The sequence below is a fragment of the Beauveria bassiana genome (assembly GCF_000280675.1).
Source record: "Beauveria bassiana ARSEF 2860 unplaced genomic scaffold BBA_S00004, whole genome shotgun sequence".
NCBI classification, from domain to species: Eukaryota; Fungi; Ascomycota; class Sordariomycetes; order Hypocreales; family Cordycipitaceae; genus Beauveria; species Beauveria bassiana.
In genome coordinates this window covers 1,603,740-1,628,337 of record NW_007930839.1, presented here as the reverse complement: position 1 = coordinate 1,628,337, position 24,598 = coordinate 1,603,740, and the positions used below count along the sequence as shown (strand labels likewise).

The 24,598-nt window shown below is 51.9% G+C and overlaps 8 protein-coding genes across 8 annotated transcripts; 2 read left to right on the top strand and 6 right to left on the bottom strand.

Annotated features, from left to right (window-relative positions):
- Nucleotides 1-360: 360 nt before the first annotated feature.
- Nucleotides 361-2,243, bottom strand: BBA_02296 (sugar porter family MFS transporter; the record flags this gene model as incomplete). Its single annotated transcript, XM_008597393.1, has 4 exons — nt 361-664; nt 722-1,758; nt 1,826-1,923; nt 1,985-2,243. 4 exons carry the CDS (start codon nt 2,241-2,243, stop codon nt 361-363), a joined length of 1,698 nt encoding a protein of 565 aa, XP_008595615.1.
- Nucleotides 2,244-3,961: 1,718 nt separating this feature from the next.
- BBA_02295 (DnaJ-like protein) lies at nt 3,962-5,581 on the bottom strand (the record flags this gene model as incomplete). The annotated part of the gene is made up of 1 exon (XM_008597392.1): nt 3,962-5,581. The coding sequence occupies one exon, from the start codon at nt 5,579-5,581 to the stop codon at nt 3,962-3,964; it is 1,620 nt and encodes a 539-aa protein (XP_008595614.1).
- A 322-nt stretch (nt 5,582-5,903) lies between these two features.
- On the bottom strand, nt 5,904-7,635 carry BBA_02294 (hexose transporter; the record flags this gene model as incomplete). The annotated part of the gene is made up of 3 exons (XM_008597391.1): nt 5,904-6,399; nt 6,455-7,356; nt 7,459-7,635. The coding sequence occupies 3 exons, from the start codon at nt 7,633-7,635 to the stop codon at nt 5,904-5,906; spliced, it is 1,575 nt and encodes a 524-aa protein (XP_008595613.1).
- Nucleotides 7,636-9,674: 2,039 nt separating this feature from the next.
- On the bottom strand, nt 9,675-10,800 carry BBA_02293 (prephenate dehydratase; the record flags this gene model as incomplete). The annotated part of the gene is made up of 3 exons (XM_008597390.1): nt 9,675-10,537; nt 10,614-10,674; nt 10,735-10,800. 3 exons carry the CDS (start codon nt 10,798-10,800, stop codon nt 9,675-9,677), a joined length of 990 nt encoding a protein of 329 aa, XP_008595612.1.
- A 585-nt stretch (nt 10,801-11,385) lies between these two features.
- BBA_02292 (vacuolar membrane protein pep3) lies at nt 11,386-14,391 on the top strand (the record flags this gene model as incomplete). The annotated part of the gene is made up of 3 exons (XM_008597389.1): nt 11,386-11,599; nt 11,654-14,249; nt 14,310-14,391. The coding sequence occupies 3 exons, from the start codon at nt 11,386-11,388 to the stop codon at nt 14,389-14,391; spliced, it is 2,892 nt and encodes a 963-aa protein (XP_008595611.1).
- Nucleotides 14,392-14,547: 156 nt separating this feature from the next.
- On the bottom strand, nt 14,548-15,311 carry BBA_02291 (V-type ATPase; the record flags this gene model as incomplete). Its single annotated transcript, XM_008597388.1, has 5 exons — nt 14,548-14,693; nt 14,746-14,930; nt 15,015-15,148; nt 15,209-15,221; nt 15,301-15,311. The coding sequence occupies 5 exons, from the start codon at nt 15,309-15,311 to the stop codon at nt 14,548-14,550; spliced, it is 489 nt and encodes a 162-aa protein (XP_008595610.1).
- A 2,438-nt stretch (nt 15,312-17,749) lies between these two features.
- On the top strand, nt 17,750-19,223 carry BBA_02290 (eukaryotic aspartyl protease; the record flags this gene model as incomplete). The annotated part of the gene is made up of 3 exons (XM_008597387.1): nt 17,750-17,953; nt 18,008-19,136; nt 19,213-19,223. The coding sequence occupies 3 exons, from the start codon at nt 17,750-17,752 to the stop codon at nt 19,221-19,223; spliced, it is 1,344 nt and encodes a 447-aa protein (XP_008595609.1).
- A 942-nt stretch (nt 19,224-20,165) lies between these two features.
- Nucleotides 20,166-22,954, bottom strand: BBA_02289 (binuclear zinc transcription factor; the record flags this gene model as incomplete). Its single annotated transcript, XM_008597386.1, has 7 exons — nt 20,166-21,176; nt 21,238-21,723; nt 21,780-21,972; nt 22,024-22,082; nt 22,132-22,348; nt 22,399-22,663; nt 22,849-22,954. The coding sequence occupies 7 exons, from the start codon at nt 22,952-22,954 to the stop codon at nt 20,166-20,168; spliced, it is 2,337 nt and encodes a 778-aa protein (XP_008595608.1).
- Between the last annotated feature and the right edge of the window lie 1,644 nt (nt 22,955-24,598).

Below are 24,598 nucleotides of genomic sequence, written 5' to 3'. Positions count from 1 at the left end.
GAACAAAACGTTCAATGCTAAGGTAGTCCCCTGCTGCAGATATCCACATCGCCCTTCTGCAGATTGCCAACTGCTCATGCCAGCGCATGATCTTGCCGTTGTAGTGGGTCTTCGGAGACCTCAAGGCGATGCTCGGAGGCCGCGGCATCTGTTACCAAGTTACCACGAGAATGCTACATGGCCACCAACGACGACCCTGCACCAGAACCGTATACATTCCAACATGTACAGCACAATCAAAGTTCGAGTCATATAAATTTCGTCATGTTTACATGCTATGCTATATATCAAGGCATCATCCCAGTTGTTGCGTACCATCATCCGCTCAATTCTCAAAACAGTTATCCCAAGGTATCAAAATTAAACAAACTGTCCCTTGGTATGATCCACCTCATCGTATGCATTCATCACGTCTTGCTCGACATTCTCATGGAATACATCGACCTCCGTCGACGCAAACTTGCGTGCGCTGATGCCTTTTTCAAACAGCACATCAAGTTCGGCAAATGTGCGGCCGTGCGGCTCCGGCAGGCGAAAGTAGACATAGACGATGCATAGGAAGCATATGCCACCCCAGAAGAAGCCCGAATAGTTTTTCCAGTTCCACGCCGTCGGGTTAAGCATATACGGCGTGATGACGTTGTTGATGATGGCGACAATGTTGCTACATTCTCGTTAAATTCTCACTTCTTCGGGCTACTAACAAAACGTCTCGACTTACTATAGATTGCGGCCGAGAACGACAGTCTTGATCTGGAGACGGCGCGAGGATAGCTCGCCCACCAACGAGTAGCACACAGTGCCGACAGTGAGCTGGTAAAAGAGCGCCCAGACGACCATGATGGCCCCCGTCGCCAGCGCCCCCTCTCTGCGTTGCGCCTCGGGCACGAGGCCGAGGAAGCCCAGGACGAAGAGCATGCTGCACAGGCCGCAGAGGCCATACAGATACAGCGAACGACGGCCGATCCCCATCGTCATGAGACCCCATGCGCCAAAAACGCCCACCATGTTGATGGCATACTGGCCCAAGGCAAACGAGTAGGAATCGTGCTCCGTCAAGCCCGCTTGCTTCAAGAAGTAGGTCGAATAGTTGGAAAAAGAGTTGCCGCTCAGGTTCTGAATGGCCCACACCATACAGACAATCTCGGTGCGCCGTAGGTCGACCCCCTTGAAGCAGTCCAAGTAGGAGGCGCCGGCCGTCATTTTCTCCTCCATGGCTGTCGTGTGCACCATCATGGCAATGGTCTCGTTGGGATCAAACTCGGTCTCATCATTCTTGCTCGTCAGGCGCAGCAGCGAGCGCTTGGCATCTTCGGTCTTGCCGCGGCGGACGAGCCACCAGGGTGACTCAGGCGCAAAGTAGATGCCTATCATCAGTGGCACTGGCCACATCCACTGCAGGGCGTAGGGAATACGATACGCCCACTCGTCTTCACGCTTTAGCATGGAGAATATGACGCCGATGCCAATCTCCTGGCCCAGACCCCAGCAAAAATTGACGTAGGTGGTAAGGTAGCCGCGCAGCGCTACGGGGCACACCTCGGAGGCATAGGTAATGGTCAGCGTCTGGAAAATGCCCCAGGGGATACCACAGAGGATCTCGGCCACGAGAAGCATCTGCACGTTTTGCGCGGTGAAGAAGATTGTGGTGAAGGCGGCGACAAGGCCGAGACAGCCGAGGACGGTCCAGCGATAGCCGAAGCGCTCAGAGACGAAACCGTTGATGAAGAGACCGATAATTTCTCCGACTTGGGCGCCCTGTCGATTGTGCAGTTAGATTAGGCGCAGAAACAGGGTGAATGACTGTCTAAGACCCGGTACTTACATTGCTCAGGCCTGCCTGCCAGCGCGCCGGAACTTCGTATGTGCCCTTGACGGGGTCAGTGAGCTCACCATACTTTTTGTTGAATTGGGGAAAAGCATCTGTAGGCACGTGGTTAGAGCAAACCTTTACCAAAAATCTTCCCCGTGCGCTTTGACTCACAAAAATTGTTGACCAGAGTTATGTCGTAACCTTCCATGACGATGCAGGTCGAGATGAGCACGCTCCAGGCGACAGCCTTGGGGTAGAGGCGCAAACCCTGCAGGAGGGTCATCTTGCGCTCCTTTTCGGCCGCGGCACGCGCGCCTTCAATGATTCGGTCATTGACATTGTCCGCCTCCTTGGTCATGGTGACTGTGCGGGCAGTCTCCGCCGCAACGTCTTCAACAGGGTGCACGTCGACGTCTTTTTCAGAACTCATGACGAGTAAGGGGGTTTGTAGCCAGCAGTCGTTCAAATGCTGCTAGATGTCTTGACGAGACTGAAATAGATGAGATACGATGCCGGAAAAAGAGTGAGTAAGAGAAGGGGGCGAGGCAAAAGGTTTCGATGTCAAATGAGTCGCGAGATCTAGTAGCAGAGGTCCCGCAGGCGGGCTTCTTATACCCACGTCCTCCGTGGTAAGGATGGTGGGAAAAGAGGCTGAAGCGGCGCGAATAGATGAGGCACGCAGCGACGACGCAGAGTAGTAACCTCCAAGATGTTCCTTTCTTGGCTATGCAGGCCCCGGCGGCGGTGGTTAGTAGGAGGTGGGAAGACGATCGCTCAATGCGCACAAGAGGAAATTTCAGCCGTTCTCGACCGGATGCTTTGAAAGCGGCGACAGCCTATTTAGCGGCTTTGCCAAGGGGTGTGTGGTTGCGCCCAATTCATTAGCGTTGTGGGGGAGCCATGTGCCCTTTTGCACTGCACCGCTCCGTGGTATTTTGGTGATGCGGCATGTGAACGCAGAGGTTGGCCAGTTGTTCGAGCAGCTCCTCATTTACAGAGAAGGAGCCAAATGGAATCTACCAAGACGTTTGATACGCGCGATGTCAAAGTCTGGCTCTGAGGAGACAACAGCAGTTGGCTCTCCCGTCAAAGATGGCGGTGCGCCACCATCCACGAGTCCGCCTCCACAGGCGTGACAGGCAAGGGCCGGCTCGCAATTTCTCCTGCCACGCGCACAACAGAATGTTAGCAGGTGTTGCTTTCAATTGCCGTCGGCTGTTCGCTGCAACTAGATGACGACCTTGCAAATACGGAAGTGCCGTCTCGGCTTGGCCCGAGCCTCGCAGCCTGGAAAGTAAATAAAAAAGGCTGACCAACGTAAAAAGTGTGAATGCCTGCCGCCTTTCGTATTTCGTCGGCAGCGCCAGCCAGGGTTTCTCTGCCAGATCGATATCAGTGGTGCAAGTGAAAAATTTTCTCATGGTCCAGGTCTTTTAGTGGTCTAGCAGACAAGATCCAGAGAGCGTGCACAGAAGCAAGTCGAGGAGGATACACGTCGTTCTCGTCGTCGTCTTCTACCCCAGGATCTCACCCGCAAAAACAAGCAACCAGAAATCGCTCCAATTTAGATTTAGCTTCCGTCTGGGGTAAATTTCGAATCTAGAAACAACGGTCATGCACGCCAGGGTTGCTCTTCTGCGCGTACGAGGAAACGTTTCTTCGTTCCTTGATCTCCCTAGGTGGAGAAAGGTGCAGTCTAGAGAATACCCGTTACGGTAAGATTTCGCCGACGCTAGCCAAATCAGTTTCCCGATGAAGCATATCCCGCCGTTGGCTTCCTTTTCTGCTTGAATAAGGCAGCCCTCGCCGATATCTTGGGGGGCCTTCAGCATGGCGCATCGGTCCACACGCTGGCTTTCGCGGCGGCGCTTTTTTATTGTGGCTTTTTCCTCCATCGACAAGCGTTTACTTCATGTTGCCAATAGAATAGCGCTCATTGGGACGTGGAAACGGGCGTTCAATAGTTTCGGGCCGGCTCCGTATACTACAAGGCTGGTTCATTACTCCATGAAGCGGCATTTGGCATTGACTCTTGGCTAGGCAGTCTGCTCGCAAGCCCTTTTCATGACGCAGTGGCGCACAAGAGTCAAATGTGAACAGCTCTAATCTACACTGCTGTCTTAACATCGTACAATGGAACCTCCCCGACTACTTCTTCCAGAAGTCTCTCCACCATTCCTTCAGCCCGAACGCCTTTTCGTTCCCCTCCAGGCGAATCTTTGCGTCCCCACCGCCCACCACGCTGTCCATCACATCACCTCCTCTCGCGACCTGCCCTCCACATACCAACCGCGATGTCGGTGCTCTCGTTGCCCTGTTCCTGATCTCGTTTGCCAGCAGTGGCGCCACCGTCGCGTAGCACACGGCCAGCTCCCTCGCCAGCGAAAAGTACGGCTTCTTGGCAAGGTCAGGTGCCATGAGGTTGTAACTGCGCGTCAGGCCGTTGAGCCGCTCAATCGCCAACGTCATGTACTTTTCCTCGGCCTTTTCCCACTCCGGGTCGCGAAACGGCCGCAGCAGCTGTCCCCTACTGCTCTCCGCGGAGGGTGCCCGCCCGGCCGCCGCAATCTCGCTCTTTAGCGCCTTGTTGGCCACCTCCTCCAGCTCCTCGACTTGCTCCAGCTGCTTCGACATGACGGGGTCGTCCGTGATGGCGGACGACACAGCGATTTGGTCCGAGCCGCGCCGCCGCGGGTTGTGCACCCGTTCCGCCGCCGCAAACAGCTCGGCGCGCTGCATTTGCTCCAGTATGGAGCCACCCTTGGACGAAATCATCTTCGCCGCGTGACGTTTCCAGTCGCTTCGCAGTCGCGCGCGAAACGTGTTGGCCTCTCTCACCAGCTCTTGCTGCTTCTCTATCCACGGAGGCACCAGATCCTGACGCTGGATCAAGCGGTTCATGAGGTACTCCGTCGTGTCGATAAATGGGTTATTTGCCCTCGAGTCGCTCTCAACGCCGTTGCCTCGTGGGATATTCTTGAACTGCCCACGGGCAATGGCATTCTCAATACGCTCGTTGGCCATGGATGCAATGGCAGAAATCGCAACAGGTCCAATGCGGCCCTCGGGTTGAAACCGTTCTCGAAACTGCTTCTTCATCTCCTCCTTCTCCTTGTCACTTAACCCCGCACTATCCTTCATTCCAATGCTCGAGTATGCCGACGCTCTGTCCCGTGCTGAAGCCGCTTTTTGCCCAGGACTTAGCACTGGTGCACGCCTTAGCCGCGTATCGATTAGATTGCCTCGTAAATTCGGCTGGGTTGGCTTCTTGGAATCATTCAACATCCGTAGTACTGCATCCTCGGTCCGTTCTTCCCCTGTCCACTGCTGATGTGCACCGACCGAGCTGCCGTGTGACTTTTCACCCTTCGATGTAATGCCAGCTTCGGCCAGCGCTCCGGCAAAATCGTTTTTGAATTTCGCATCAGCAATTTTACTCATGAGCTTCTCTTTGAGCTGCTCAGAGAATCCCGCGTCTTCCACTGCCTGCCGCCCTGCTCTACCGCCCGTAAGAAGCGCCTCCTCCGTAGCCTCTTGCAGGCGACGCGCCAGTCGACCTAATTCCTCTGTTTCTGTAAGCCTCGATTCATTCGTAGCTTTTGTGTCTTTTTTAGAGGCCTTAGAATCGATGGCTGTTCTGTTGAGAGGCGCGCCGTCACCGCGCTGAGACGAGTATGAGACGACTCTCGGAATCTTGGTGCCAGTTCTCCGCTGGCGCTGACACTTGCGACAAGCTCGCAGCGAGTTGCGTCCCGCCGCTAAGCTCATCCTTTCTTGGTCCTTTATTCCACGTTCGAGACAGCGTTCATTATACTCGAGGTAGATTGTTAGATAGTGTTGTAGGTGCAGGCTTTGGGTTGTCGCCACTTCCACCAAGAGCCGCACTTGCACACTTAGTCAGCTAAATAACCCAGGAAGTCAGCATGAGAGGAAACATCGGCGAAAGCACCGATATCACAAAGCAAGGTTAATTCAGTTATATATACGATATATTTCTTTTCAGGTTATATTCAAAATTAAAAACTCCGAGGCTCGCCAAAGGTATCGTATGTAAGCAAAATTGACCCGAACGCCGTTTCGCAGTACAAAGCTACGAGCTTCTCTTTCCATAAGGTTCAAATGGGAAAATGGCGGAGATAGACGCCGTCACGATGAATATACCAGCACAAACATATAGCGGTGCTGAAGTTGACGTATCTGCCACAGTACCAATGACCGCGGAAATGATACCCATGATGCGGTTGAGGGCAACAGCGACTCCATTACCGGTACCGCGGTGCGCACTTGGGAGAACCTCTGGAGTATAAGCATATAGGGTGCCGTAGTAGATGTTGAGGACACAGGCAATGATGCAAGAGAAGGCAAGGTCCTGGTCAGACGTCTTGACGGCAGTATAGGCAAAGAAGAAGGTCATTGTTAGCAGCGATCCGACAACCATGGTATACTTGCGACCGAAGATGCGCGTGTTGCACATGAGGCCGGCAATTATAGGACCGGGAATGCCGCAAACGTTGGTGAGTGCATAGTTGCGCCAGGTCTCAAAGGTGGACCGCTGAAACTCGCCGCTTCGATTCTTTAGGTAGGTTCTGCGAGCAGGGTAAGCATTTCTTGAAGTATGCAGTGGCAAGCGCAAGTACTAACGGCAAGAACACATAGAACAGAGGATAGGCAAGACCGATGAGCATCCAGGAAAGCCAGATCAGGCTAGTCGACAAGGCAATCCTCTTGCTGCAAAAGAGGCCGCGGAAGTGGACAAGCGTTTCGCCAATAGAGAATCTACTCTTGCTGTGAGAAGATCGCATGGAGCCGCAAGCCTCGAGCCTCTGCAGTGTGAGCGAGCAGGGTCGGTTGTACTTTTTCGCCAGAGCCTGAATGTTGTTAACCAAGAGCGCATCTTCACCGGAGCTCAAAAGGTACTTGGGCGTTTCTTTGAGGCGGATAATAAAGATGCGCAGGACAGACATGGTCAATACCAGCGCTCCGCCGGTAAACATGGCATACCGCCAACCCCAGTTGTCCGCCTTGCGGCAGGGGCCGTCTTCGAGGCAGTTCCATTTCGCAGGAACGAGGAAGCCCCAGGCGATGAAGCCACAGATGGCCTGCCCAATGCCCCACCAGGCGGCCATGAAGGTGACGAGCCACTGCTTGTTGCCGGGAAGGTACTCCAGGAAGACGGTCGTGTCCATGACCAGGTTGCCTCCGCCGCCGAAGCCCAGCAGGGCGATGAAGAAGGCGAGGCTAGCCCAGCTGGGCATGGCGCCGGCGACGACGCAGGCAACGGAGCAGATGAAGAGGGAGATGTTAAAGGCGTATTTGCGACCAATCACGTCGGCACTGAAACCCCAAAAGATGGCACCTGTAAACATGCCAGAGTAGACGGCGATGGTGAGGGCGTTCTTATAGCCATGTGAGCCAAATTCCTTGTAAGCGGGGCCCGAGATGACGGACTGGAAGAGCAGAATCATGGAGTCAACGCAGTAACCAAAGCCATTGAGGAAGAAAAGTTTGAGGTGATAATTAGTCCATCCAATCTCGTCAATTGCCTGTTGAAAAAGTCAGTTTTGTTCTATTTTCTTTGCTTCTTGTTACATTGCACAGCCAATTGACCGCCTAACCACGCATGCGCCAGATAAAGAGTGACTTACGTTATTGACAAGATGCATCTTCTGATTCAGCGCCGGGTCCATATCCTGCATGCCGAGAATGTCCTCGCCGCTGTGAATGGAACCCGGCTCGTCAGAGAGGTGGCCATCTTCGCCGCTGGCAATCTTCTTGTCCAGACCGGCGGGAGTGGTCTCTCTGTACGCAGGAAGCTGCGCCATCTTGAACGGCGGAAAGTGCGCGGCACTTCTCTGTATTATGATCGTTGCAGCGCAGATTGAACCGCCGTTTGACTCGTTGTATTCAGGGTTTCGCGCCTAGATATCTGGGTCCACGTAGAAAAGTTGGACGCTGCTAGGGAACGGTCAAGCCACCGCGACACTCTATTACGCGTGTAAGAAGATGCTGTCGGAGGTACTTAAGATTTCAAGACCGACAATTGCAATCGATGCGCGAAGCAAAGAAAAATACAGCGATTGTTCCAAGGGAAACGGGGGAGAACTCAGCATGTAAAAATCGGTCGAGGGCGCAAAAGTACTTCAGGTTTAGCGACTAGTAGACACAACCTCTGCATCAGATGTGGCGTAGTTTTCAAAGGGAAGCGAAACAGGATCTAGGAACAAGAGCAAAGGTCAATGGCACCCAATATAAGTCAATGGACTCAGGAAAGTGGTAAAGGGACAGAGCACAGATCGACAGCAAAGGTGAACGTCGCGTGGCGGGGGGGTTTGGGGTATTTCAAGAATTGGTGGGATACTGGGGGGGCGCCGCAGATGGGATTGCCAGCCCTTGCCAGCCAAGAAGATCGCGTCGCCCGTAGCTGCGTGCAGGCGGACGCTGAGCTGGCTGGATGACGCTAAAAATCATCACAAGGTTGGCACGCTGGAGATGAACATGGGCCTTTAAAAGGGAGAGAACGAGGGGAACACCGGTTGAGGCCTAGCTCGGCAGCAGTGGCGTTCGTCGTTGGCTGCTGGCTGCCAACTTGCAAGCTAGCGACTTGGCCTACATAGGTAGGTACCTGGTGTCACAGATGTGCTGGCTAGATCATCTCGGCGGGCGCGCTAGCCACACTCTTCTTTCCTCGAGGTGCAGCATTGTTGTTGTAGGTGTTGATGCGTTGTAATGATGCTTTGCCAGGCACCCAGGTTCTGGTCCAGCCCGCCTTTTTGATACAGAGGGATGCCCTCTGAGGCTTAACACTTGCGGTTTTTAAACTTATTAGTGACCACGCTGACGAGGCGCCCCCGTGCGGTCAGACAACCGTTATGATAGGCCGCCGTCGCCCGTCAATATCCATTCATGGGCGGGTCGCAGAAATCCTGGATTGCTGGCAACTTTCGACCAACTCCAAGCCAAGTCGGCGGCGCGAGGCACTCACCCAATTTATTGTGGTTTTTCTGAACGGCGCTGTAAGCGCAGGAGCCGACGCCCTGCGCTTTGTCCCGGTAGTGGTGGCCAACTACGCAGAGCATATGGGCCGGAAGCTCAATTACTCATGTGCTTCTTCCCAGATTTACTGCTAATTAATTCAATAGGCTTGAAATTGGCAGACTCTACTTCCGGCCCAGACACATGGGCGTCGCAAGAGAGGTCTTGCTGCGCGACACGGCAAACGCTATATGACTGCTGCTGCTAGTACCTGCTTGTTAGCGAGGACTTGTTTAATCATGTAATCGCGCTCAACCACATGATTAATCGGCCACCGCTGACCGCAGCTCATGAGTTACTGCCCTCCCAAAGCCAGTACTTCGACGTCAGTGGCTGGCTGCCCAGGCTATCAGCACCCCGCCCACGCTCCTGCGTGGTGCCCTCGTATGTACCCTGCACGATGAGTTGCATCTTCTCGCGCCAGATGAGCCTGGGAAACGCGACGTAAAATCGTTCAACTGTAGCCGTATTTCCGGCATATGGCTGTTGAATGGCTTCTGGTTTTAAGGAGCAACTGCAAGTGTATGCGCTGATGCTACGTTGGTAGCTAGTGTTTCGAGAGTCTAATTGCACCAAGCGTGTCACAACAGCCACACAACCGGCTTTCCCCATTCCGAGTCCCGACCTCAGGTCCCTTACTCTTGACCGCGTGGCATATCATTACTTGCCGATGCAAACAAAGTCGACGGAGGTTTTCTTCTTCCCAGATTAGTTAATGTTGCCACTTGACGTGGATATCAATTGTAATACACATACGCAAACTCTAAGCTACCATTATGTTCTCGTCCGCCAATCCAGCTACGGTGAAGAGTTACATCGTCATTCCGGCTCATCTATAAGTGTACCAGCTGCCTAGCCATCTAAGCTTTTGCGCCATATTCTCAATCTTTCCCAGCGCGCTGTTCACGCGACCATCCGGGTCGTCCAACTTGTGGCCCTCGAATTCCACAAAGATAATGTACTGGAAAGGGCCCAGTAGGCTCGGCCTGCTGTTGATGCTCGTGAGGTCCAGCTGGAATTCGCGAAAGCAGCCCAGTATGTCAGCGAGCGCCCCGGGGCTCTTGTGCGGCACCGTAAACGTAACGAGAGACTTGGTACCGGTCCGCCGCGCCGGGTCCTGCCGGAGCGGGTACCCACGCGGCAGCGTGGGCTGCGTGCCGATAATGAGAAAGCGCGTCGTGTTGTCATCGCGGTCCTCGATGGCCGCTGCCAGTGTGTCGAGCCCGCACAGCTCGGCGGCGAGCTTGCTGGAGATGGCGGCCGACGCGCCGCTGTTGTCGGCGGCCACGAGCTCGGCGGCTTTGCTGGTCGAGCTGACGTCACACTTTTCCGCGTTCTTGAGATATGTCGAAATGAACTTGGTACATTGACCGAAAGCTTGCGGGTGTGAATACAGCTTCTTGACATGGTCTAGATTCTCCAATGGCTTGCTCCTGGGCTTGGAGGGCGTCGGATCGGCTGCCGTCGGCGTGGACGTGCCGCTTACGCCGTGGCCGGTAGTACTAGCCTTCTTATGGCCTAGCAATTGGTGATGAACGTCAACGTAAATCTCGCCGTTTACGTATAAGTCCTTGTAACGTCCGTCTCTGTCCGCCAGGTCGTCTAGCGTAAAAACGACAGAGCCATTGGTTGAGTTTTCAATTGGTACGATGCCAAGAAGGACATGCTTGTCTTGAGTCTCATCGCAAACATCTAATCATGAACATAATGTCAGTAGCTGCTCTTGTAGTATGTGATCTTTGCAGAGATAATAAGAATCAGCACCTACCATCGATAGTGGTGACAGGTTTCAGATACCATACAGCTTCTGAAAAGGCTTGCAGCGCTGCCTGTGTGGCGTGTGGACATCAGTACGACACGTATCCAAATACATGTTTTCATACTCTTACCTGTTGAGAATACGATGCAATGGGTCCCAGATACGCCGCTATGGGCTTGCTCTCTGAGGATGACATGCTTGGCAGTTCTGTTTCAGCGGAACGCTGTCTCAAGGCTGGCTGCGTGATGGTGCTTTTCAGTGCCCCTCCTTCTCCGAAGCTCGGACACCTACTGTTGAAGGTTTGCAACGCTTAAAGGCCACAGCTCGTGCACAGATTTGCGGCGTAAATAAATAGCTCCGCGCGCCGGAATTAGTAGAGCTACACGCGGAACGAACGAGCACTGATTGGCAAAAATAAAAAACACAGGCTGCAAAGAACATACTGGATCGAAAGGTGCTCCCGCAAAGTGTAACATTAAAGGTCACGGTGGGGATCGAACCCACAATCTTCTGGTTCGTAGCCAGACGCCTTGCCATTTGGCCACGCGACCAATGCTCTGAGATACAGTTTTGTCAGCTATTAGGTACTATGAGTACAATGCTTCTGTGAAACCCTGGGTGGATTCTCACGACGGCTGCTGGTAGGCAGCTAGCGTCATAAAGTACCAGGTAGGAGCTCGCAGCAACTGGGTCGCGCGTATTTCAACTGCTGAAGCTGTCACTGCCACCATAATTTCCGACTAAGCCTCCATGCCTTGATTATGCGGATACGACAGTAGCCATGGCCCTCGATCTCATTGACGGCTTCAACCCAACCCACCAGCTGGAGGCCAACGGCCATGATCTGCCCATTTTCACTGTGGAGGCGGCGCAGCTCGGCTTCTCAGTAACAGCCGACTTTGTCGCCGCCCAAGTCGCCAACGATGTCATGATTCTCGCTCTCTCAAACGGACGAATTCTACGAATAGACCTCAACAGACCGGAGGATATCGATGGTGCGTAATGGCAACCGATCGCGATTCTCTTCGCCCTAACTCGTTCTTGAGCAGATATCGACCTCCCCAAGAAGACATCCGAAATTGGCGTTATTTGTCGCATGTTCCTTGATCCCACAGCGTCGCATCTCATCATACGTACATCCCTCGGCGAGAACTACTACCTGCACTCGCAGTCGCGACTGCCTCGGCCACTAGGTAGACTTCGTGGTGTCCCCATCGAAAGCGTGGCATGGAATCCTGCTCTGCCCACGGCATCTACCCGTGAAATCATTTTGGGCGCATCTGACGGCAACATTTACGAAACGTTCATTGAAGTATCGAACGAGTTCTATAAGAAGGAAGTGAAACACCTGAAGAACCTCCACAAACTCCCAGACGGACCCATCACAGGCCTTTGGGTTGATAATCTAGACGGACGATCGGACTTACGCAGAATTATAATCGCCACGCAGAGCCGTCTCTTTCACCTCGTCGGAAAGACGGGGACTGGCAGCGATAGTAGCGGATCCGTTTACTCGCGACTTTTTGAGTCGGAACACCCGATTGTACACGAAATCTCGCGCAATTCGGCGGCAGCACATTCCTCTTTGGCTGTATCACCTGATCCAAGAGAGACCGAGCCATACCGAGATCAGCAGCCAGAGAAGGCGTTTGCTTGGCTCACCTCGCAAGGCATCTTCCACGGAACGTTGCTGCAATCGCCGGCTGAGCAGACCCTCGGCTCGAAAGTCTTTGCAGAATCCAAGACGCTCGCCCGTTCCCAGATTTTCTCCGACGCATCAGGGAAAAGAAAGTCTGGGCCGGATAACATTGATGCCATGGCTTTGACGCAATGGCATATCGTCTGCTTGTTAGGAGGCCGAGTGATCACTATCAATCGCCTTACAGGCCAGACAATATCTGAACATGACGTTCTGAAAAGCGGTCAAAAAGCGATTGGCTTTGCGGTCGATATGCAAAAGTACACCTTTTGGCTGTTCACAGGGCAAGACGTCTTCGAAATCGTGCCCAACGACGAAGATCGCAACATCTGGCAGATTTTGATGGACTCGCAAAATTTTGAAGCGGCACTTCAGCAAGCCCGGGGCCAAGACCAGAAAGAGACTGTTGCTGCGGCTTACGGCGATTATATGGCTAAGAAAGGAAACTGGAAAGAGGCGGCAGCTTTGTACGGAAACAGTAACAAGCCTTTCGAAGACGTGGCCCTTCGAATGATTGACAGTGGTCAGCATGACGCTCTGCGCAGTTTCCTTTTGAGCAAGCTGGCTGCCACCAAACGAACAGCAACCATGCAAAGAATGATGATTGCTAGCTGGCTCATCGAGATCTTCATGGCCAAGCTCAACTCACTTGACGACACCATTGGCACGCGGGCAGAATTGTCCGAGTCGCTCAACGCTACTCAATTTCAAAAGCTCCTCCAACACGTCAAAAAACAATTTCAGGAATTTGTCGTACGCTATAAAAACGATCTGGATAAGAAGACTGTTTATAATATCATCAGCAGCCACGGGCGCGAGGAGGAGCTTTTGTTTTATGCCAACTCAGTCAATGACTACCAATATGTGCTCTCATACTGGGTGCAGCGGGAGAATTGGGCCAAGGTCCTAGATGTGCTGAAGAGGCAGACGGATTCAGAAGTCTTTTACCGTTACAGCACTGTTCTCATGACACACGCGCCGCAGGAAACGGTTGAAATCTTGATGCGGCATGCGGATCTCAAGCCAAGAAGCTTAATTCCAGCCTTGCTGGAGTATAGCCGCTCGAATCTCAATGAAGTGAACGCGAAAAATCAGGCAATCCGGTATTTGAATTACGCGATTCATCAACTCAACTCGAAAGACTCTGCTATCCACAACACACTTGTATCCATATACGCGTCTAATCCTTCCAAGGACGAGTCTGGCTTACTTTCGTATCTTCAAGCACAGGGTGATGAGCCTCGATACGATCCAGATTTCGCTCTACGACAATGCATTCAGTACCATCGAACCCTTTCCTGTGTCCATATATACACCAGCATGGGCCAGTATTTGCAGGCGGTGGACTTGGCTCTTTCGCACAATGAGGTAGAGCTGGCCGCTGTGATTGCAGACCGGCCCATCACGAACCCGCAGCTTCGAAAGCGACTATGGCTTGCTGTTGCCCGCAAGGTCATTTCTCAGTCAGATGGTATCAAGTCCGCCATTGAATTTCTGCGGCGCTGCGAGCTACTCAAGATTGAGGATTTAATTCCCTTCTTTCCCGACTTTGTGGTGATTGATGACTTCCGAGAGGAGATTTGTGAGGCGTTGGAGGACTATAGCCGTAGTATCGATGATCTCAAGAAAGAAATGGACGAATCATCGCAGACGGCAGCCAACATCAAGATGGATATCGCGGCACTCGATCATCGTTATGCCATTGTAGAGCCTGGCGAAAAGTGCTACGTGTGTGGCTTGCCGCTGCTCAGCAGACAGTTTTTCGTCTTTCCCTGCCAGCACGCGTTTCACTCTGACTGCATGGGTCGCAAAGTCCTCGAGCAGGCCGGCGTGGGAAAGTCGGGGCGTATCAAGGAGCTGCAGTTGCAAATACATAGAGGTCTTGTCAGTGGCGCAAAGAGAGAGGCTGTCGTCGCAGAGTTGGATTCTCTGGTCGCCTCAGCATGGTAAGCTCTTCCCCACCCTAGCGTAGGCCGAAAAGATCCTGATCTAACATAATGCTATAGTATTCTCTGCAGCGATTTTGCAATCAAGCAAATCGACGAGCCCTTCATTGCAGAGGGAGAAACGAATGAATGGGTAGTGTAAAAGTGTTGGAATAAAGATCTATGTATGAAGCGCTGGCTGTTGAGAGACTCAATCAACGTGAATGACTCTGGAGCGTTCTTTTTTCTGTTGATACGAGAAGCCGAACGCATATATAAATAATAATGCGATAGTAGGCATTCTTGCCTGCTTATGGACCTAATAAATACACCTGGTCACATCGGACTTGGACTTGGTTATCATCAAAAGCGAGATGACAAAACCGTAGAGCCCCAGAACTTCTGAAAATATGAGAATAAGGACCATTCCCATATACAGACGAGGCTGCTGGGAACTGGCACGGACTTTTGACTGGGTCAGCTACTTCAATATTCGCAGCATGCAGAACGAGCTTACCTCCGGCGTCGCCGACGATGCCGATGGAAAAGCCGGCGGCCAAAGCACAAAGACCGACAGCAAGGCCGCCGCCAAGCTGCAAAAAGGCAGTGTGGAGAGCCATCTTCTCGTTGAGGCTGGGTATCATGACGACACAGCAAACTAGGCCGTAGATGGACAAGATCTGAGCCATGACTGCACAGAGCCTAATTTCTGACTTAGCAGTCTGTATAGCAACGGAGTCGAAGAAGTTATAATCAAACGAGGAGAGACGGGTGCGATATTCTTACGTGTTGGGCACAAGACGCTCAGGACGAAGGATGCCAGATGAGAAGATGCCGGCAGCGGGTTTGGCCGTGCCGTATGCCGCACCGAATGTGGCGAAAACAATGGCAAAGGCGCATCCCATGGCGCCAAAGAAGCTCTGAAACGCGTTAGTATCGATTTGATTGTATGCTATCTCAATCAACTCCGGTTCTCTTACGGCGTAGGAAGGGCTTGCCGAAAGACGAGTTAGACAAGTTCAAGTACACCCATAGGCTTCGCATTTGCTTTATTGATCACTTGATGACTTACCAGCGGTCCATGCTCGCGATTGATCCGTAATCCATACTCCTCCCTTTAGAATATCTGGCGAAGATACAGAGCGATTTTCAGACGATACGATGCAGACTCAGCCTGCGAATCCAGATGTTGCTGGCGCGACGCCAACTTATATGCAAAGTGGAAGCATTGTGCGCAGACATATTATCCCCTCTGCCAGCCACAGAAAGGATCTACACTTTGCGGCTGAAGTCGAGCAAAATGGAGCAACATCCGGTAGGCAGCCAAATTCATCGTCTAGCCGCGCAGACTTGGCATCAGCTAATAACTGGATGGACACGCATCTGCCTAATTACAGTCCAGTCGGGCAGCGAACGATCGGGCTAGGCAGCACCATTATCACCTCTTGCAGAAACACTTGGACAAGATAATGTAGAAAAAGGACAGCAGTACGGATAAGCTTTAGCCATTCTTCATAATTGGACGCCACAGCTGAAATTGTCACCCTTTTAATCACCCTCTTTTTGGCTGGCTGATGATAAGTGAGTAGAAAGCTGAAGATGGCAACTGGGTTGGCTGTTGTTGTTGTTGTTGTTGTTGTTGTAAAAGAAAACACTATTTTAAAGATTACACAATTTTACAAAAAAAGCGCTCAAGAGCTCAGAGCTCACAGTCTTGCGGTTGATCCTCGTCGATCCCCGCTGCCGAGCTTCCCTTTGCTCGACGAGTCGCATGTTTTGTAGAACATGAAGCTCTGGCCGGGGGTCGGATCCGTCGGCTGAATAGCGAAATAGTGCAGCGCACGCTCGATAGATTCATGTAGAGAAAGTCCTTCGACAGCGCAGTTTTCCAGCTTAGAGAATAGCATTGTCAAACTGAGCAATGGTCCCTGGTTTTAGGCGTCACGACCTGCATCCTGTTTCGTCTCGGAGCGTGGCAAGTGGGCTCCATCTTGAGACGCCGGCGAGACATGTCAGAACAATTGATCTGTCGTAGTGCAACGGCTGTATTTTAGGATAAAAAAGCTAACTCTGTCGTTTTGCGGTGAAGATTATGCAAACACTAAAGATGCGCTTTTTCTTTTTAATTTTCTTTTTTTATTAGAGAGATTCATATTTTGCGTGGGTAGAATCAACTAAAACTGTTGTTGGGCGTCAGGCTGGACGTTATACTCAAGTGGGCTCAACACCGCCAGGACTCAACTCGAGCTCCAGGAATAGATTTGAAATGGAAATCTTCTCGAAGTTAGAATGGCCTTAGAGAAATGTGCGCGTGAGCAGCAGTAGGTGGCTACGCACGAGGGCGTACGCTAGCGGAGACGGTGACGAGGATCAGCCAACTCCCCAAAAGCAACTTCCAGATGAATGAATGAATGACAGACAGGCTGCCCATCAATGAGTCAACATGGCAGCTCCGCCGCAATCCCAGCTTTTTTTTTTCAGCACATCGGGCAATCGAGAAATCGAGCAATCGAGCAATCGAGCAATCGAGCAATCGAGCAATCGAGGTTTCGTCCCCTTCTGTAACTCAACCGGAGGCTCCCCTCCACCACCAAAACCGACCCCAGACGTCGCTCCCACCGCGCGTCAGAGGCTTAGTTTCGTCCCGACACTAGGTAGTCCTGCAACATCCGGACTCTGCTGTCTCCCAACGACGGACGCTTTTCCTAGTTTACCGCGCTCCCGTCACCGCCGCGCTCTTTGAATCAATTGGCAATCTGACAGCCCAGACGGAACCCCTTGCTTCGGCACAAAGAAGCATAGAGAAGGAGGGGGCAAAAAAAAAAAATTTAAGTGCCGAGTCCCAGATGTTCGTTCAGTGACCATCTCGGTAACGGCCCTAGCGTGGCATCGGCGAGGGCGGCATCGGCGGCCCGGATGCGACCTGCCACCACAGGCTGGCTAGTTGAGGCGATGCGTTGAGTCAAGTCATGCCTTAACTTTACCGCTTGGCTCCTGCACAGACACTTTTGACTTTCATGATTCCTATCAGGTCCCTATGAGACTTGGTCTGCTGCCAAGAAAAAAACTCGCGTCTGCTGCCTCATTCAGTGGCAGCCTCGCCTCGCACCTCGAGCTCCCCTATCTCCACAGCTCGCTGTTCTCACATCAATAGCACAGTAACTACAAGCAGACAAATGCTTAAACTAGTTCCTTCTCCTCTTCATTTTCCCATTTCGACCACAACTTCATTTTCTGGGCTCTACAACGCTCACTCTACTTGTCCAGTACCCGATTCTACCTGTTCGCTACTCCACCCAACTCAACGACGCATTCACACCAGTCTACGTTGCAAAAACCGCGTCACAATCGGAGTTGAATTATAATTAGGATACGCAGAGCATCAGCCATCACCCCAGAGCGATCTCCCTTCCGTCGAACCACTCGAGGCGCATCGGGCCAGCCCTGGCACACATAGAGTGTGCTCCAGTCGGTGGTGGAGCGTGTCCGGCAGTGGTTTGGCCAAAGCACCGTGGCCCAAGATGCGTTGGCACACTATATCGGTCACCATTCTCTGTCTACTGCAATGGAAATCCAACGGAGAGCTGACGAGGCTGCGGCGAGAAGGCGACACTCGCGTTGTACAGCTGTCCCTGCAGCGGAGCAAGGTCCAGGATCCTGTTGCGCGAGACAGGCAACGAATCAGGAGGCGCAGTGGAACCATGCAGGCAGAGCTGGATAACCTGGTATGCGCTTCTTCTTTTGACCAACTTTACATAATCTGACAATAAATGCCATAGAGAACCCTATACTTCTTTAATGCCTCGCTCGGCAATCCACCCCAAGAACTACGCCTCCATCTTGATACAGGCAGTAGTGATCTTTGGGTAAACACGGCAGGTTCGTCATTATGCAAGTCATCGACTGAGGCTTGTGATGTATCAGGAACGTATACAGCCAATTTGTCATCAACATACGAATACATAAACAGTCACTTCAACATTTCCTACGTGGACGGCTCAAGTGCACAAGGCGACTACGCTACAGATTCATTTCGTTTCGGAGACATTGGTATTGACAATTTCCAATTTGGCATCGGATATAAGAGCAGCTCTCAACAGGGGATTCTCGGTATCGGATACCCCGAAAATGAGGTCCAAGTCGCTCGATCTGGGGAGCGACCGTACGAGAGTCTTCCCACAAGATTGCTTGCAGACAAGCACATTGGCACCAATGCGTATAGTATTTGGCTCGACGACATCAACTCGACGACAGGAAGCTTGCTGTTTGGTGGTGTCGACAGCTCGCAATATCGCGGAAACCTAGTGACTGTTCCTGTTCAAAAGGTTGGTTCCAGCTACCGCGAATTTTTCATCACCATGACAGGGCTCGACGCTGGCTCCAAGTCCATAGCCAATGACATGGCGCTGGCCGTACTACTCGATACAGGATCCTCCCTTACATATCTGCCCAACGACTTGGCGACTTCAGTCTACCAGGCAGTCAATGCGACGTGGTTCGAGCGATCTCAACTGGCTATTATACCCTGCGACAAAGCACTCAGCGACGATACCATCACATTTCATTTTAGCAAACCAGCATCAATATCCGTCCAGTTGAGAGAGCTTGTGCTGCCAGTCGTTTCTGCTAATGGTAGATCTCCCAAGCTAAATGATGGGAGAAAGGCCTGCCTTTTCGGAATATTTCCTTCTGGTAAAGGGGCAAGGGTCCTTGGCGACACGTTCCTACGCAGCGCCTATGTTGTTTATGACATTGCAAATAACGAAGTGTCCCTGGCTCAGAGCAACTTTGACGCGAAGCCGTCGGGGTCCAACGTTGTGGAAATCGGCGCCGGGAAAAATCAGCTTCCCGACGCAACGGTTGCTCCGACCCCGGTGGCGGCCAAGTCAGGACTGCCTGTCTCCGGCGGTGCGGCCACATCTTTGCCGCTCAGATGGAATTATTTAGGGCTCACTTTTATTTTAATGCTGATTTCGAGCGCCAGTAAAGGTTTGAGGCAATATACGTAATCTGAACACTGTGTGGCATCGCACCGGCGTTTTGTTTAATGCAGCCAGTTGAAAGAGATTCTGAATCTGGATATATAAGACTTTGTTGTAATAAACAATCACTGGTATATTTCTTGAAAAACTATCAAGGTCTGCCCAACTTTTGTCTCTCATCGATGCTCCCACGAGACATGGGCTGGCGCTGCGAAAGCAAATACCCGACGCTCAAGCGGGAGCTCTCATCGACGGATGTCAAGAGCCCACGATCAAGGTCCAGGCGCGCGGCTGCCAACACCCGTCTGTCAAGGGTGCCCTTGACGGCAAAGACGGCAACCATGTACGGGATAAATAAGTCTTTGCCACTACGTCTCATTTGGGCACCCACCCGCCCGCGCAAGATTTCAAGCGAGCGAGGTCTTTGCCGCTGCCGAGGGCGATAGGAAGCTGGCACTCCTCACGAAGGTTGTATTGCACGGACTTGGCAGTTGCCAATGTCATATAATTACCGGCTACTCTGATTTCGGTGTTCATCGTTGTAGAAGGTCACCGAAGGATACGGGATGGGACAATGTGAGAGACGGGAGAGCAGTGAAGGGGTCGCCCTGAAGGACCAAAACTCTCATGCGGACGCAACACATGCGCCAGGTAATACTGGTGTCACCGAGATGCATTCATGAATACATTGATTACAATCCGTATATGGTATCATACACAGTACTAGAGTAGAAAGCCTAACAACCTCTGTAGTTCAATGCTATCTGTAGTTCAATGCAACTAGGAAGTGCCATCCTATTCGCGACTCAAAATCAGTGAGTGAAGGTGTTTCTTTTTTTGGCCACCTATAGAAAAGCTACCCATCGCCCCTGCACGCCCCAGACAAACCTAGTCAAGAAAACTTAATCCTAAAATATAAATTGCGCCAGCCATGACATGTGTCGTTGTATGCGTGTCATGGCCCGTTCCATGGGGGTACATCGTCGGTGAAGAAATTCCACGGCATGCTTATCCCGCCGGGCATCTCGCCAGTGTCAATCAGCGAATTGGTAATCTGCGCCGCAAATATGTTGTCCTGGTTCGGCCACGCTGAATTGAGCATGCGGTCCTGAAACACCCTCAGATCGATCCGGTTCTCCGCGGGCGTGTTTCCCAGGCCAAAGACCGTGCTCGTCCCTACACCACTGACGGGTGCTGGCGACTCGTTGCTGCTGCTGGCAGCGCGAGCGGCGGTGGCGGTGGTGGCGGAATTTTGAAGCACCGGTGAGGATGTGTTGGAGGGCGATGACCGATCAGGGAGCGAAAACACGCTGCCGAAACTGTTTGGCCCCGTTTTCCACGGGTTGTTGGTTCCGGGCGTGTTATTCTGCGCAGTGGCGTTTTGCATCGATGCGATGCCGGCATCCCTGTCCTGCGACAGAGGGCTGTCCGAAGTCCTCTGTCGCTTATTTGCGTAGGGCTCGCTGACATCAATCACCGTTGATTGGTCTGCGGCGCCAGCAATGTTTCTAGTCGCGGCTCCGATCATGGGCTGGTAGCAATCGGTCCCAGTCAGTCTCCTGACAGTCGCGTCGGAGCCCCTAGACACAACATCAAGCCTCTGGCCTTTGGGGTTCTCCAGTGGCAAGCGTCCTGGCAGGACGGGCAAGATTTCAGTGTTGCGTGATACTGAGCTCCGTACAAATAGAGGAATATTCCCCATGCCACACAGTCCTGACTGACGATATCTTGTCAGTGCTGGAAATCTGATTTTGTGAGACAGACCATTTGTATCGATATCATGACATGCTTGCTGCAAAAGAGCCATTGTTATTTGGTGGCTGCGACCGATTGCTTCCATGGAACGGATAATGACTTCAAGATTGGACACATCCACGGGGCTGATGTCATTTGATGGATCAGTCTTTGCCATGTAGATATATACAGTCGTCGCACAGTACATGGCTATCGCACACATGGGGCTTTTCTGTAACAAGAGTAAGCGAGCAACTCGAAAAAAGGGAGGGGAGCTTGCATTCAGCACTTACAAATATGCCTGTTCTGTGAGCCGTCATTTTTACAATGTTGACAACCTCTTCAGCGGATGTTCTTAAACGGCGTAAGCTTTCATCTATTATCGACTGTGAATGATGATGCATTTCCGCAAGTTCCAGTGCCGCGTGGTGCAGGCAAATAATGGAAGCGTGAAGGTTGAGGTTGACATGAACGGCGCCAGGGTCTCGCGTATTGGCTGGCAGCTGAAATCTCTCTGGAAGAAACATGAAGACACTGGAAAGCTGATTGTCGAGTTCCCTATGACGTTTCCAGAAGCCACCATGCGCCAAATCTGCCGGGTTGTCGTCTGGTTTTGGTCTGTGTACGTGCCGTAGTATCGACTTGAACAACTGGCAAGTAACAATTGTCCCGGCAAAGCCCGCGTAAGGAGCGCCTTCGAATACTTGGTGCAGATGGGCCGTCTTTTCTTCCTCTCCAGAAGAGAATGCGGCTTCGGACGCAGGAAGTCGGGTCATGATCTGTTCCGCTGGTTAGCTGTTATATTGAACAATTCTTGATAGCGAGGGGCATTTACATCTTCTGCATTGATGAGGTAGGGCCAGCCCGTCGATATCGAAGCGTGACAGTCAATGGCAAAAGCTCCCCAGAAAACACGCCGCCTCTCCTCCAGCTCGATCCAAGACCGCGCAGGCCCCAAAGCAGGCGGTAGATCATCAATACCACCGTCTAGCCGATCGAGACCCATCATCTGGCAGATGCGTACAGATCTTGAACAGCTCATAGACGCTCGTGTAAAGTGCATCTTTTTTGCCTCATACGTCGAGAGAATGACCCAAGTCTGTGCATGGTTCAGGGTGATGAAATGCTCGCCAGCATCCTGTCTTCCAAGTCAGCCAAGTGACCAGAGCATGCAGGCGAATACGTACTCTCATTTCGTCCGCCTCAATGTAATGGCGTGCGCGACGATAGAATATGTCCGAGTAGGCATCGTATTTCACGTGGCCATGAGATGCCAGTGCCCAGATGGCGTTTTGAAGGCACATGGCTGGACGACGCAAAGGATCGCCGTAGAAAGCGGTCAGGTACCTCCCTGAATGCACGACGGGGGCCATGTGGTACGCCGAAGCAAAGAATATCGCATGCCTTTGTATTAATAAATAAGATGCCGGCCAAGAATGTGAGGTAATGCTTACAAGTCTTCTATAATCTCGAATGGAGGCAAAGCTTCAGTCATGCCGAGGCCGATGAGCTGAGAGTTTTGCTGATGGTTTCCATCCTTGCTAGCCGACCCAGTTTCATAGAAGGGATCTGTGGCAAAATCTGGAGACAAATGGGGTGCATGATCCCCAGAATCAAGACCAATGTTGCCGAAGCTCCCTTCAGATGGCTCAAGATCCTCGGTTGAGCCCTGACTAGGCTCCTTTCCATTAATGTCTTTCAACATGCCCTCAACCTGAGCTACATCAATTGTCAGTACTCGTTATCTCTGAAGAGGGAGAAGCTTGATTGATTTCACGCAGCAAGTGTACCTAAGCGGGCCTCTAATTCTTTGACATTCTTTCGCTTAAAAGTTGGTTTCCGACGTGATTGGGGATACAGGCAGTCGCCATGGACCTTGACGCATCGTGCACACGCAGGCTTACTGCGGTCGCACTTTAGCTTCTTGGCCCGGCAGGATACGCAAGAAAGAGGCTCCAGATCTGCGGCCGTGTCGGCCGAGGGCGCATCGGAAGCAGTATTTTCTGCCATGTCGGGACGCCGCCCTCATGAGCGACAACGCGCGTTCCGGTTTCGAGGTAGACTGGCTATGCTAGGCCCAAATTATATAACAGCGAACCTCGATTGAGTTTCTTGGAGCCCCATGATCAATCTTGGACGTATTTGGGGGGCTGTATGGATAGAGACGTTGTTCACGAGTCGAATTTTTGATGAGCATCTCCGATTCTGGTGTCATCATTCGTCAAGCGCTAAATGTCAAGTGCCGCTCTCCATGACAGCGCCCGATTATTAAGCGTCATCCCGCCTCAGCCTTACACACCTGCTTCGGAGTTAGCTGGCAGCCGCCGAGAGCTGCAAGGCTTCTCAAGATACATGATGGATTTCTGGAAAATACATTGTTTCGGTTTGGCTACAAGATGGTGATTTCTATTCGAATGACTGCACGCAAACGGCCAGCCAGGAGAATGTGGAATGTGGATGCTGACGGGATCCGACTACCGTGGCTTGATCTCACTGTCACTGTGGAGGTGCCGGTCGCAAGATGCGAGGCCATCAAGCCAATGGGAAAGAATTGCTAATTGATGGCACCGACAACATGCATCTCTACTTTGTAAGAGGCAAAACAGCACGTAATAATGTCTCAAAAACCACTGGCGCATTGGATTCTGTTAGCCATGCAGAATGACCGCTGACGAGTATCGTCATTTGGTCCTTTACTGCCGAGAAGCTTGGCGTTGATGATCCGCCACCATCTCGAATAAGACTAATACTAGCATCGACAGGAGTCATTATGCTACACTGCCATCCAGAGCAGACAAATCGTGTGTCGCGACTTACTATGCGTAGCAAAGACCCGTGTAAACATGTCCAAGCTTGCAATGCGCTCACTACATCATCACGGCACCACCATTCTCGCAAACTCTGAACCTAGGATTTCCCCACGCCAAGGGTCTCGCGTACTGGTGCAGCGATGTATGTGTCTGCAAATCAACCTTGTCATGTTTGACGCTGGTCTGACTGTCTTCTCTAGTACACACCCTGTGGAGACAACCAACGCTGCCGCGGAACTTTAAATAGTTATACAAGACTGCAAAGACTTGACGTGAAGGGGGTGTGTGACCTGCCATCCTATGAACGATGAAGATTGCCCACGGACCGACGCCGGGGGACTAGTTGTTCGGCAGCCTGGCATCCCGCACGTTCAGATTATATGCAGCAATAATGCACCAGTGCTATTATTATACAATGTAGGCGGCCTGTGCAAATAATGGCCGCCCCGACTTCATCACCGGTGGAGCGCAATGTGAAACATCGACACAAACCTTCGTCTGTCGGACGGACATGGAGTGTAATTAATTGGGGGCTCTAAACAATACCTGTGCCAAGGCTGGGCTACCAACGTTGAGCTTCACTTCACTCAGGCACCACCGTGCAGAATCCCGAGAATCATGCAGTTCACCACCATGACTTGACTCTACAGCGTTTGAGTGTCTGTGACACTGGCGTCCGAACTTTAAATATGGCTTAGAAGACTTCATGCCCCTCGCACCATTGTGTCGATGATGCACCGGTTCCCCCAGCTCCGTCAGTCATGCTATATATAATGGGATTATTAATTTCATAATTTTGCGATATATCCAATCTTTTTGTCGGCGAATGAGTTTGTTCTTAATT